Consider the following 12,601-nt stretch of genomic DNA (forward strand, 5'->3'; position numbering starts at 1 on the left):
TTGCCAACCACTAAGGTAATTATGTTTTTGCCTGTGTGTGTTTGTGTAGTATTAGTAAAATATTTCATGGAACCATGGCTGTATTTTAATAAAACTTATAATCACTGGATGTACATCTATAGCTGATAAACATTAGGAGTCAACCTTATTCAAGATGGCCACCACAGCTAAGCAAACTTAGCAAACACAAAAATGGCTATAACTCAGCCAGTTTTACAGATATTGAACTAAAACTTGGGATGGTAGTCGGTGAGGGTCATTCCCAACACGTACTTCAAGAGCAACATTTTGCTAAAAACTTGCATTAACTATTAGCATCAACCCTGTCTGTCTGTTTGCAAAATGCTCATTAACCACTTAATGAATTTTATTGAAACTCTCAGCAAGTAATCACTGGATATTCAAGTGAACAATTTTTCAAGTTAACTCTATTCAGGTTGGCTGCCACAGCTAATGGACCTTAGTCAGCAAGAGCTAATACATCACATGAGATCTCGTAATATCCTACAACTCTGTCATTTCTCCTCATAAGATGGTTTTAGTTTAGTCTTAGTTAAGACTCTTGCATGAAAGATAACAGGTGTTTTGGATTATTGTAAAGAATGCTAACTCTTTAATTAATATAATGAATGTTTTTAACACATTCAAGCTAGTATTCATTTATGTTGTTCCACACTGTTTGTTCATTTTTTTTCTTATACAGTTTCAAACAAAAACATCTTACTAAAGCCTGCTGTAGCATTAAAACTAAATGATTTATCTTGAGCTGACATTTCAGTTAGAAGAGCCTCCAGCTCATCTTTTGAGAATCTAGTTGCATCATTTCCCAAGGAAGACTTTAAATTCCTGTAATGGGCTGCCACCTTCTGGTCACTTCTGGTAACTGCAACACTTATTTGGATTTATATTACCATGTTTGAGTTTTATTTACTGACATGAAATGATATAGGTTTTACCTTCCAATGAACCTGATAAAATCAAATCAGATCTATTGTAATTCTGATTTGTACATATAACCTATGGACACATGAATTGATAGCTTTGTTTTTTTATATTTCAAGATGTCTGACACAGCATGCACACAAACAAGCCAGAGAGATTCAACAATTAAACATGCAACAAGAATTAAATGAAAGGTTGGGCCAGCCAACATGTCGTTTTACAATGTAGAAAAAGGGTTAAAGGGGGGAAAAGTATAACAAAAAGCAACTGCTGATGGACACAATGTAATGTAGTTACAGTACAGACCCAGGAGATGGAGGCAGAGTGTGTGATTGATAACACAAAGCATGAACTTGAGGTGGAACTGACAAGAAGCCAAAAACCCCACTGTGACCACTGTGATGTTACTGCATTTCATTCACTTCATTACAAACATGTCTGTCAATAGTATCCACAGACCATCATGGATATTTGTTAGGTTTTATAGCCACTGAGTAAAAATGTCTGTGTAGTGATCAACGGGTTCAGTTCATCTGGAAAGGCACGTCACAGGGGAGCAGATCATGGCATGGCAACATCTCCAGGCTGCTCAAATGCATGACAAAAAAACAAAACGTATGCAGAAAAAAACATTTATAATCTTCCACATAAAAGTGAAACACTCTCTATGAACATATTTTCAAGATCTGATTTCAAAATCCACATTTTTTTTCTTTTATTTCACTTAAATAAATAAACACTTCAGGCCCCAAAATATTACAAACTATACCAAGTGATTGGCATGTTAAAAAAATGCATTCTTATGTGATTTTTAACCAGTACACAATGAAATAAAGACTGAAGTGAACATAACTATGAGGCCAAACAGCAACTTAAAAAGGAGTTGTTGTAAGTAACGTATTAATGCTGACATGGTGTAGTCTGTACAGAACTCTTTAAACACAGATATGCTGTTTCTCAGATTTCCCAGTTTACACTTCTGTTACAACACTTCAACAGGTCTTTTTACAGATTAATCTCCTTTTGAAAGACCTGAGCTGTAGTAAGTAGTCTGCATACACTGCATCAAATTACAGCCAAATACCAAATATATAGAGTACACACACTGTCATTTATTTGTAAACCCTGTCTCAAAAATGACATTTATTTTAAGGCCATTTAGTCCTGTTTGAGTACCTGTCAGTTAGTTACAAAACATAAATTAAAAAAAATAATAATCTAACAGGATTTAAAACCTTAAAAAAAGTATTAGATTATAAAATACAGCCCAGATGAACATTGTTATACTGCAGTAATCAAAGAACAAATACAGTATGTGGTACCCTGTAGTGTTATGATTGTGTATGGATGCCACATTAGGCCTGACTGATCTGGGACTGGGCTCGATCAGGTGAACTACATCACAGTGTCAATGTAAAGCAGAGACCAGAAGGAGCACCTGATGGTGAAGAACAAGTTAAGGACCTGCAACAAAATTTAAAAAATACAGCCACAGCGGTTTAAGTCATGAAACGGAAACATTTCTTAAAATGACGTGAGTCTTAGAAGGTGTTTGTGAAGGCAATTTAAAAATACAAACATGTTTTAGAATACTAGATCTGAAGTAATACAGTGAGATCTAAAAAGTCCAACATGTGGATCTATGGTGGATTTATCCCACTCTGATCCAGAATGAAACACAAGACAGGAACACAGGTACGACGAGTCCACACATCTGTTTCCTCTAAACTCTGCACACTGCTCATGTTGGTAACCCTTCCAGAACATTATCACTGATTTGTTTGAATTCTTTTCCAACAGTTTTGTTATTTTTACAGTGGGAGTCTTATCAGTTGCAAGTGGCATAGAGCCATCTCTTCACTTCAGTTTAGCAGGAGAAATTCTCTGCGGTACAGCTTCAGGAACTTCCATGGGAAGTATTGTCAGATTAGGCAAAACATTCAGTGAACAGACTGGTTAGAAGCTGGAGGCTTAAAGCTGGGGCTTCAGCTGTGGTAGCCGGACACAGCCGCCTGTTTCTGAGACAGACGCAACAGCTCCTCTCTGATGGCCTTGATCAGGGACGCAGAGGAGTGCGTGGGAGGAGACGTGTTGAGGGGTTGTGGAGATGTCAGATAGGCCACCCCCGAAGTGTCTAAGTGGGCAGGAGGAGCCGTGGGCTCCCTGGTTCCACTCCTGTGCATCTAGAAGACAGAAAAGGACCAAAGGTCAGAGGAGTCCAGGAACTAAAGGCAGCTAATGGGTTTTTGGGAATGATCTAGCTTATGACAAATGCCAGTTCAACTCTTTGTTGGTGTTTTTGTTAACTTAGCCCAGGAAATGGGCAGAAATTGTATTTTATTTGTGACAGGCTTCTGGTAATAAAGTGCTTTAAGGTTATTATTTTAAACACTGGCTCATTCTTTAAATTGGGTGTTTTTTGATGTTTGAATGTTTTACAAGTCACAGGTTCCTCAAAATTGTCAGGTGCTAGACTGGACTGAAAATACTCTAGATGGGGAAAAAAATAATCAATGTTCAAAGCAAAGATAGGAAAATCAAAACAGTTAAAAAGTCTGGTTTGTTGGAACCAAAATATGAAGAAGGAAGGTGCTGGGTTGACTGAAATAAAATTAAATGGTTTCCAAAAAAAAAAAAGGAGAACTTTAATCTGACAAAATGAAACATGTGATTTTACATACTAGATCTTTTTCTGCTTCTGGTCTGGAATAATTGTCATTGTGGTAATGATTCCAGCCTAAGCCCCCGTTCTGCCCCGGAGCAGCCCTGATTCCTGCTGGGTAACCATTCATTCTGCTGGACAAGCCTACTTGTGTGAGATGATGGAGCTGGGCACCTGGAAACACACACACACACACACAGAGACATTCATAGCAGCAGAGATATTTTTCCTGACCCTCAATTCTTCGCAGTCTCTCAAATATACTTTGATGCAATCAACACGACCTAAAAAGAACTCTGCAGAGCACAGCGCTCAATATGCTAAATGCCATATTCCATTTCTGTTACTGTAGGTCACATGATGGTGGTGGAATAACATCAGATCAATGAATCATTTAGGGAAGAAACAAGGCTGAGTTTTGTATCTGAATTTAAGTAGTTTTAATGTAATGAGCGACTTGTGTTCACATATTGTTCCAACGTGGTCATCTCTAATGCAAAACCTGAATGATTAACTAGGTAAACAAAACTAGCTGTTGAACCAAATAAAATCAGATAGAAATATTTTACACAGCTAATAAAAATCATACAAAACTTCAGCATTTCTACTGGGTTTTGTTTAGCTAAAACAGTCATTAGTTGGGTATTTACAACCTTTTTGTCAGCAGTTAAATAGCATTTCTATAGTTTGTTTCAATAAAAGAAAAAAAAAATTGTCTGGTTGTTTAATTTCAATGAAATGACTCAGAAATGATCTAACACGATCTGTCTTCTGACCAGTAATCTTTATAAAGATAGCAGAGACATTTCTTATTTGAAGTTGCGTATCTGCTTTATTTCTTCTTCTAGTGATTCCTTTTGATCCTAATGCATGTGTATATGAATGTGATGTGTACCTGCAGTCCCCCCCACCGGGCGTGGTCTGGCAGACGGGGGTAAGTCATCAGTGTAGAGTCCCCTGCTCGAGTACAAGCTGTCTGGCTGCAGCAGCTCGCCGTGCCCTGCTGGTTCTCCTGGTGGCAGGAAGCCCGAGACAAGGCCCTGTCTGAAAAACAAAGAAGAGAAATGCTGCTGAATGCATCATTTATGTAGAAGCAAGTAAAGTTTTTGTTGTAAATTTTAATATATAAGTCAGATTCTACAGTGGCTTTTTTGTGATAGAACATATAACCTATTTTAGCTTTATTATCATCATCACATATGCTTGAGTGTGTTATGACATAAACGTGTGCATGTTGATGGTTCTCTTTGGAGCAAGTGAGGAGATTTCTGTTTAGACCTAATCTAATAAACACATAAAATAAAGATGACTCTTCTTTTATTATTTAGAAGGGCCATCTCTGTGAATCTACTGAAGGAAAACATTTATACTGGTGAACTGATGTAGAGATATCCATGTAATTGTTGACCACACACTCTGTGGATGTTTTGAAATAGAATTAAATGCAAAATAAGCCATTTAAGTGAATGTTTTGCACATAAACGCTCAGTTTTCAGTGACTGTTCTGCGTACCTTGGAGTCAGGCCTTGAACTGCAGGAGAGGACATCTCAGTAAATCTCTGGAGGAGACAACAAGACATGCATTCTGTTTAACTTAAAATAAATAACACTGATAACCAAGATCTCAAGAGTATTTTAATCTATTTGAAAAAAAAACAAACTGTTGCAGTCTATCAAGATGTAGCAAAAGCCAATTATCTAACTACTCTAGAGAAAATACTGGCACAGAACCATCTTTTTGTCTTTTTATGGCTCCACCTTCTGCCTTTTATCCTGGACCAGATTGTAAGATTATGAAGAAGAAAATAAACTTCTAAACTTTTAATCAAGTTCATATTGTCATCTGAGAAATATAGTTTTTTTTTACCATAAAGACAGATAGAAAACACAAACAACCATGTTTTTTGAGAGTGTGAAATGCAGTTGTTTGACAGTGGGCTAAGCTTCTTAGTTTCCAGTAACCCCTTCTTCTTTTTCCACTTCCTCCTCCTCTAACAAACCTTGTTTTCTCTGAATGACTCATGATTTTTCTACTCATGTAACACTAACCGGCGCTGAAAGCCTTTATCTAATTCTAGCTAAGCTCTCTAACCCTGCACATGAATTTAAATGCAGAGTATACATGCTATAGATAGCTTCTAGTTTGTCTTTCTTTAGTTTCATCACTAACATCACAGCCTAAATGCTCTGTGTTGGATCTGAATATGTTGTATTATTCACTTTTAGATTTCACTAATAATAACACAATACAACTTTCCAAATATTTTCTTTACTTCCCTTTCTTTGAAACCAGCTTTCACTAAAAAAACAAAAGCAGAACACCCATGTAGAGGATATACCTGGAGGGTCTTAAGTGGTGTACTTTAAATAGCTGATAAGGGCTGTAAGGTCACAGCTCCATGGGGCCAACAGATGGAGGAATACTTAACTGATTAGTTTGTAAGGAGGAAACAATTTAACTTGATTCTGTAGGCATCATGGTGTGAATGAAAGGAAAACACACTGAGAAAGGGAGAGGACATAAAATGTGTGGAATTTCTTGTAATAGTTTTGTCTTTTGACATAAAATAAAATGTGCATGCAGGACGTTTTCTTCCATTGACAAAGTAGTATGAAGTGGTGTTGACTAAACAGTTCATGCTCTGTCAAAAATATCTCCTAATAGTTGGGGACTTACAGATGGCAGAGGACCCAGAGCTTGGCAGGAGGGGCCCCATGCTTTGGGGCCATGGCCTGGAGGGCTGGAGATCTGGAGGTTACTGTTGACCCCTGGTAGAGTGATCCCTGCTGTGCTGCTCTGAGAGGTGGGCGACACAAGGGCAAAGGCGTCATCCAACAGGGAGTGCATCTGTTGCCGTGCCTCCTCAATGGAGGGCTGTGGAGGCATGTAGGGGGGTGGGGGAGGGGCGTGGCCTGGAGGAGAAGAAGCAGGACCTAGGAAGACGTCGTCTGTGGGGGAAGGGCTCCTCTGAGGGGATCCTGGGCCTTGGTCAGGGTCCGACTGAAGGGACCAACACATATTAACGTGTGGACAGTCAGAGAGAAATATGAAAAGGGCTCATAAATGTTATAAAGCTTCTGAATTACTCACCACGTAGGCCACATTGTTGACTCCAGGGTACTTTCTGTAAGCTGCCTCGCTGTCTTCACTGATGAGGTGGTCTTTGTCTGCTTCCATCATGCCTCTGTTCAGCTGATCCCTCAATCTCTGCTTTGGAGAGCGCCTTCCACGACCAGTGAAACATCGAAAGAAAGAAAATTCAGAAGGTTTAGAGTGTCATTTTGTCTTGTTTGAGCTGGAAAACAATGTTGTCCCAATAAGTATTTATACACAGAAGTAAATTACTATTCAAAAATATGAGGCCTAACCTTTTCTTGGATTCCATGAAGATGGGGGGCACCTGGGTGTCTGGGTCCAGGATCTTATCGATTTGATTCTGTGCTTTTTGGTAGATGCGATCCTGGTCTTTTGCATCACCGAAGCCACTCGTCATGTCATCCATTGCAGGGAAATCATAGTGACCCTTCCTTTTGGCACGTAGACGAATTTTGTTACGATGATGTTCAATCTCTGACTTGTGCCTCAGTGCTGCCTGTATCTGCAGAGCAAAACAACCTTATTATAAAACGCCCAAAATCAAGAATAGATTTTACTTAAATTGTAGTGCAATTAATCTGACAAATAGCAAGAACTACAGTAGGATTAGAGCTGAAATAGTAGATTATATGTTGATATCTTCTATGAAATTCCAAAAACATGTTTGTGTTTTTACTGAAAAAAAGAAGAATAAATAAGAGTCGTAAAGAAAGTTTAAAACACACAAAAGAAGCGAACCTCTTTGCTGATTTGGTTTGTGTCTGACAGTTTGTCATTGTTGGGTGGGCTGTGAAGTGGTGGGATAGGCATGGGCTGCATGGCAATTAGCTGGACTTTATTGGGCAGTCTACGGCTTGCATCTGTGGCACGAGACATCCGATCAACATGTTCAAAGATGGCGGCTGATGACAGCTGATCATTTACAGAATCATTCGTAGGTGGAGGACCTGAGCGGGGGGACATAAGCACAAGTTAGAACAGTTTTCGCACAATTTAGGTAAAGCTTATGTTGTTTTAAACTTGGAAACAGATTTAAGACAATATTTAACATTTAACAAACAGAAAACAGCCTTCTGTTTTAATTGAAACATGACTTCTAACAAAAAATGTGGTGGAAAAGCTTTAAGTGGTAACATGAATGAACATTGATTTAAAACTAAACTTCATTTCAGACAATGGCTTTAGCCTTTTATGTCAGGTTTATTGTTCCGCTGCTCTGACTGACAGCTCAGCAGACAGTGATGGATGGTGAGAAACTAAGCAGAACACAGAACTACCAAAGGACCAAACAGACAACACATCGAACAGCTGCTGGGGGTCAAGCCTGAGCTCTATGGGGAAACACAGAGAACATGAACAAACTCTTACCAATTCTATTCTTGCCTGTAAACCACAATAAAAAGAAAAGAGAGATTTACTAAGGTAAACAAAAGAAAAAGATAAAGAAAAACAAAATACAATAATAATAATACTATATTTTCTTTGGGTCTTTAATGGTCAAAAAAAGAAAGGAGTGCAAGGTTTAAGATGAGCAGAAAACACGCTGATCAAAAAGCTAAACAAACAAAAACAAAGACGTCATATAAGTGGTTTATACTCAGTCTAACTCTAATCTTAGTGGGAGGGCACCTACAGTTCCTGCAGTTTCTGGAACAACAGAAGCCATTCCTCTGTGAGTGAGTCAGCTTGTATAGTCTGTGTGCCTGGCTGCGTCTGGCTCCTGCACACAATCTCTGAGTGGCACTGCAAGCTTGAATCAATCAACAAGCTGTCAGATAACAGTAACTTCAGCCAATTTCTGTTTCCTATTTCCTTCTCTATCTGCTCTTTGGACTTCATTTGACCACAAACAGTAATCCTACTGTTTATGTTACTTTTTTCTGTTTGTCTCTGTAATCTTTCCATCACTTCACTCTCTGCTTTAAAAAAAATCTCCTCTGTCCTAAATCTGGCCTTTGTGTCAATCAGTCCTGCTAGTCTTAGTTGCTCTTTGTTTTTCATGTCTTTATCTCAGTCATTTCCACTCAGTTTCCCTCCGTCCCCTCCCCACTCTCGTGTTCGCTCTCTGTGTTTGGAGAAGTAATGTTGAGTGTTGCCAAGGCCACTTGCCATTTAAAACATTGATGGGGACCTTACGGGTCTGCTTGCTGTCGCTGGGCGTGGCATGGGCCCTTAGGTTCTCCTTTGTTGATTCCCGCTCACTAGAATGGTCACTCACCACGGAGTCACTGTCTGATGGGGAAATCCTACCCAGAAACACACACACACACACACACACTTACATAAATAATAGAACCCCAAGAACATACCAAAGTGCTGAGACGTTATGCATAATCAAAAACTCTGCTCCTTCTTCACTACCATAAGAAACTAAAGATTCTTTATTCAAGCTATGAGGCCACTCTAATTGGATGAAAACTATATTTATATATATATAATATTGAATTTATACGTTTAGGTATTTAGAAATAGGGCTAAGGTTAACAAAATCTTGCCACAATAAAAAAAAAACAAAAAAAAAAACTTGAACATATTGTGATATTGACCTGTTGGCAGCAGCAAAGAAAGATCACCCACTTAAACATTTATATTTAATGAGAGAGTCTGCCAAAACCTTGTCTGGTTGACTGTCTGCACTAATTAAAGCGACCTTTATATGACCCCAATTGGGGTATAACAATCAATAATAAAAATATCAATATTTGATCATCTGTAGGCTATAACCATGAAAACACAACAATAAAATGGACAGCATAAATACAGCTCTATAAGGACAATCTATGTAGACAAAACCTGTTCTAATTTAATGATGTAAATTCTCTAATTTCCTCTGAACTCCCCAACAGTACCAGTATCACTGACCTTTCTCTCCTTCGACCACCACGGGACGCCTTAGTGGAGGAGGCTGAGGTTTTGGATTTGGGTGTGGGTGCCTCTCCGTTTTCAGATGGACTGAAACCATCTTTAACAGATGTAGGGAGGGGACCGGAGCCAGACCCTGGCAGACCAGGCTCCTGGATCACCATGACGTCATCTTTATTCTGCTGGCCAAGATGGAGCTTGGCAAAATCAAAGCCTTTCACACTGGGAGCCTGTAACTAAGAAAAGAGGAAACAGAAAATGAAAGAAAAGAAGAATAAAGTGAATACAGAGTGGAAAGAAACAGTTTTTCTTCTATAACAAGGGGTTCCTCTGCATAAAGTGGAATACAAATACAAAATCACACAAGTGAATTGTTGATTTAACCTAAAAAAATGAAAAAAGAATTCAGTTTGTTCAAATATTAAAAACTAGATGTCAGTATAGAAAAGATGTTTGTAACAAGAAGGAACTGAACACATGGAGAGTTAGACTCAGAGTTAGAAATATAATTGGGCTGAATAACTGAGTGGGTATCCAGGTGGGAGACAAGCAGGCACTAATAAGTCCAGAGTCTGTGAGTCTATTAGTAAACGAGGAATGGGAGATCTGTAAGTAAACACCGAGCTGCTTGCTTTGGTGTGGGGTGGAGGCTGGAAACAGATGCAGTCAGACTATTTCTATGTAAAGCCCCCAGGACTTTCCAGCAGAAAAGGAGTAAACAGAGGATGAAAACTCTTAGTGCCTGCAGTTTGTATAACTCTGAAACAGAGTTATGGCTACAAGACAAGCAGAAAGGAACATGGCATGTCCCTGTAATTCTCAAGACTCACTGAGTTTGCAGAAATAAATCATGCAGCTTAGAAGGGGCTTGATGGTATAAAACTGTTAATCCAATGTGATACCACTAATCCCAAAACAGAATAAACGTGCATATGTTTGTGTGCGCTGCTTTTCCTTGCAGAAAAATAAGATCATCCTTTAAGAAGAAAAACATTCAGGTGAAAAATGTAAGCTGAGCTTTGAAAGCAAAACACAGCTAAAGGTTTCTGTCATGCATACACCCATTAACCAGCTCACGGTAAACTAGGAAATCACAATAAACGGTTTGAAACATGCAAAACAACACACTGCAACTGCTACTGCACATCACAGTGACAAGGACCTACTGATGAAGAACAAACCACAGTCCATGTATCTATTTGTTTACTGTAGATATTAAATTAAGGGAAGCCTCTAATCTCCAACTACACCATGTACCTCCTCCTCAGCTCGCCTCCCTTTAGACAAAACTTTCATCTTCTCCTCTGTCTTCATCCCCCCTGGTTTCTTCAGCATAGCTTTGATCTCTTGCTGCTTTTGCTCTAGAGATGGAATTTCTTTTTTACGTTTTCTATTTTTATCTTCGTCCTCCTCGTCTTCTTCCTCCTCCTCCTCCTCCTCCTCCTCCTCATCGTCTTCTTCTTCACCCTCGTCTTCTTCTTCTTCTTCCTCCTCGTCCTCCTCTTCTTCCTTATCCATGTTCATAATTTGTTTACTCTTGGGAAGAGTTTCTGTTTTCTAAGCAGAAACAATGATGGAGATGACAAAAGGTCCCAGCTAATATATTCATACGACACCTAAACCACAAATTATTTAGATCTGATACATTTCGATTGCCTTATTTGTTAAATAATTAACATTTAATTAATTTCAACGATTAACTACAACTATACACACAACATACACACCTACACCAACACATTTACACACAAACTACATCCAACTACATTTTCTACAAGCCACCAGATGCTACTCTGTACCTTCCCCTTTTTAACCTCCATCTCTTCCCCTTCCTTTTCCTCTTCCTCTTCCTCTTCTTCTTCTTCTTCTTCTTCCTCTTCTTCCTCCTCATATTCCCCCTCTTCCTCCTCACTAAACTCAACAGCACCTTTAGCTGGGGGGACTGGTTGATGAAGAGAAGTTCTTGATTCACTGAATGACATGGTGGACTAAGAGAAGAGTAGCGATGTTAAGTGAGAGATGACCGTGTGATGTGGAAAGGTCAAGGTGCGTGTTAGTTATGTCTGCAGATTGGATTCAGTTCAGAGGTTTTGCTCAGGTTTCTTTACAGCACAGGGAAGGTAGTGAAGGGGAGTGCCCACCAGCCAACAGAGTTTCAGTAACTGTTTTACTTGAGAACAAAAAGCTATGTAGGACTACTGAACATCATACGCTGCAAACAGCTGGATGTCAGCTGCTTGCATTGCCTCATCAGTTACAACTGCAACCACATGCGACTTTTAACTGACATCAGGTACATACAATGAACTTGAAAGCAAAACAAACGTTTGTGTTATTGCACTACAAACAAAAAGATAAGAATAGCTCAGGTGTTAAATGTTGGAGTTCTTGTTTCCCAAGAAATAGGAATCACCATGTATCAGAATTGCCTCAATAAGTTTCTAGCATAAACAGCCACATATACATTTACTAATTAAAACGACAAACAATGTAAAACAGTAACATTGACTATTTCAGAGCAACGTATTTTGTTCAGTCCTGCAAGATCTGATGTGCAATCTGACAAAGGAAATGTGTTGTCCCAGCCTTTAAACTCCCCAGATTTCATTTTCTTTCCAAACACAGGAGATGGAATTTAACGAGCTCAAATTGTGAAGCCATTTCATAGCAATCCACACTGCTCGATGAACCTTCTGCCCATAGCCTGGCACAAAACACCAAAAACCTCCACAAAGGGCTCATTTCAGTCTGTCATTTCAGTGATAATCAAAATGTTCTTCAGGGCATGTATGGGACTTTCAAATGTAAAAAAAAAATGTTTTATGCGCCTTTTACCTCATGGAAAAATAGACATTTGCTTTAAATCAAGAAATAAGCAATGTATTGGTTAAAGCCAAACTGAATAAATACATTTTAAAATAAGGACAAGTTAAAAAAAAAACTTTCAGTTCTCAAAAAAATCAAAAGATGAGACAATCTGGAAACCCTAAAATGAGGATGCAACAGCCTCCAGCATTTCTTTGATGAAGAAAATGTCA

The 12,601-nt window shown here is 38.8% G+C and overlaps 1 protein-coding gene across 3 annotated transcripts in view; it reads right to left on the reverse strand.

Annotated features, from left to right (window-relative positions):
* Positions 1-705: 705 nt before the first annotated feature.
* The window catches only part of si:ch211-1e14.1 (UPF0606 protein KIAA1549), a 31,810-nt gene continuing 19,914 nt past the window's right edge, over positions 706-12,601 (reverse strand). The window contains exons 12-22 of one of the 3 annotated variants that reach the window (XM_017419056.3): positions 9,564-9,799; positions 8,811-8,947; positions 8,070-8,084; positions 7,440-7,648; positions 6,974-7,203; positions 6,696-6,828; positions 6,282-6,605; positions 5,117-5,163; positions 4,500-4,648; positions 3,624-3,778; positions 706-3,125 (exon numbers count right to left, since the gene is read on the reverse strand). In XM_017419056.3, the coding sequence (XP_017274545.1) occupies positions 2,928-3,125; positions 3,624-3,778; positions 4,500-4,648; positions 5,117-5,163; positions 6,282-6,605; positions 6,696-6,828; positions 6,974-7,203; positions 7,440-7,648; positions 8,070-8,084; positions 8,811-8,947; positions 9,564-9,799 (1,833 nt within the window). In that variant the 3' untranslated portion in view covers positions 706-2,927. The remainder of the gene's footprint in view (positions 3,126-3,623; positions 3,779-4,499; positions 4,649-5,116; positions 5,164-6,281; positions 6,606-6,695; positions 6,829-6,973; positions 7,204-7,439; positions 7,649-8,069; positions 8,085-8,810; positions 8,948-9,563; positions 9,800-12,601) is intronic. The other 2 variants (XM_017419058.3, XM_017419057.3) reach the window with 2 other exon arrangements.

This window comes from Kryptolebias marmoratus, linkage group LG11 (genome assembly GCF_001649575.2).
Source record: "Kryptolebias marmoratus isolate JLee-2015 linkage group LG11, ASM164957v2, whole genome shotgun sequence".
NCBI lineage: Eukaryota > Metazoa > Chordata > Actinopteri > Cyprinodontiformes > Rivulidae > Kryptolebias > Kryptolebias marmoratus.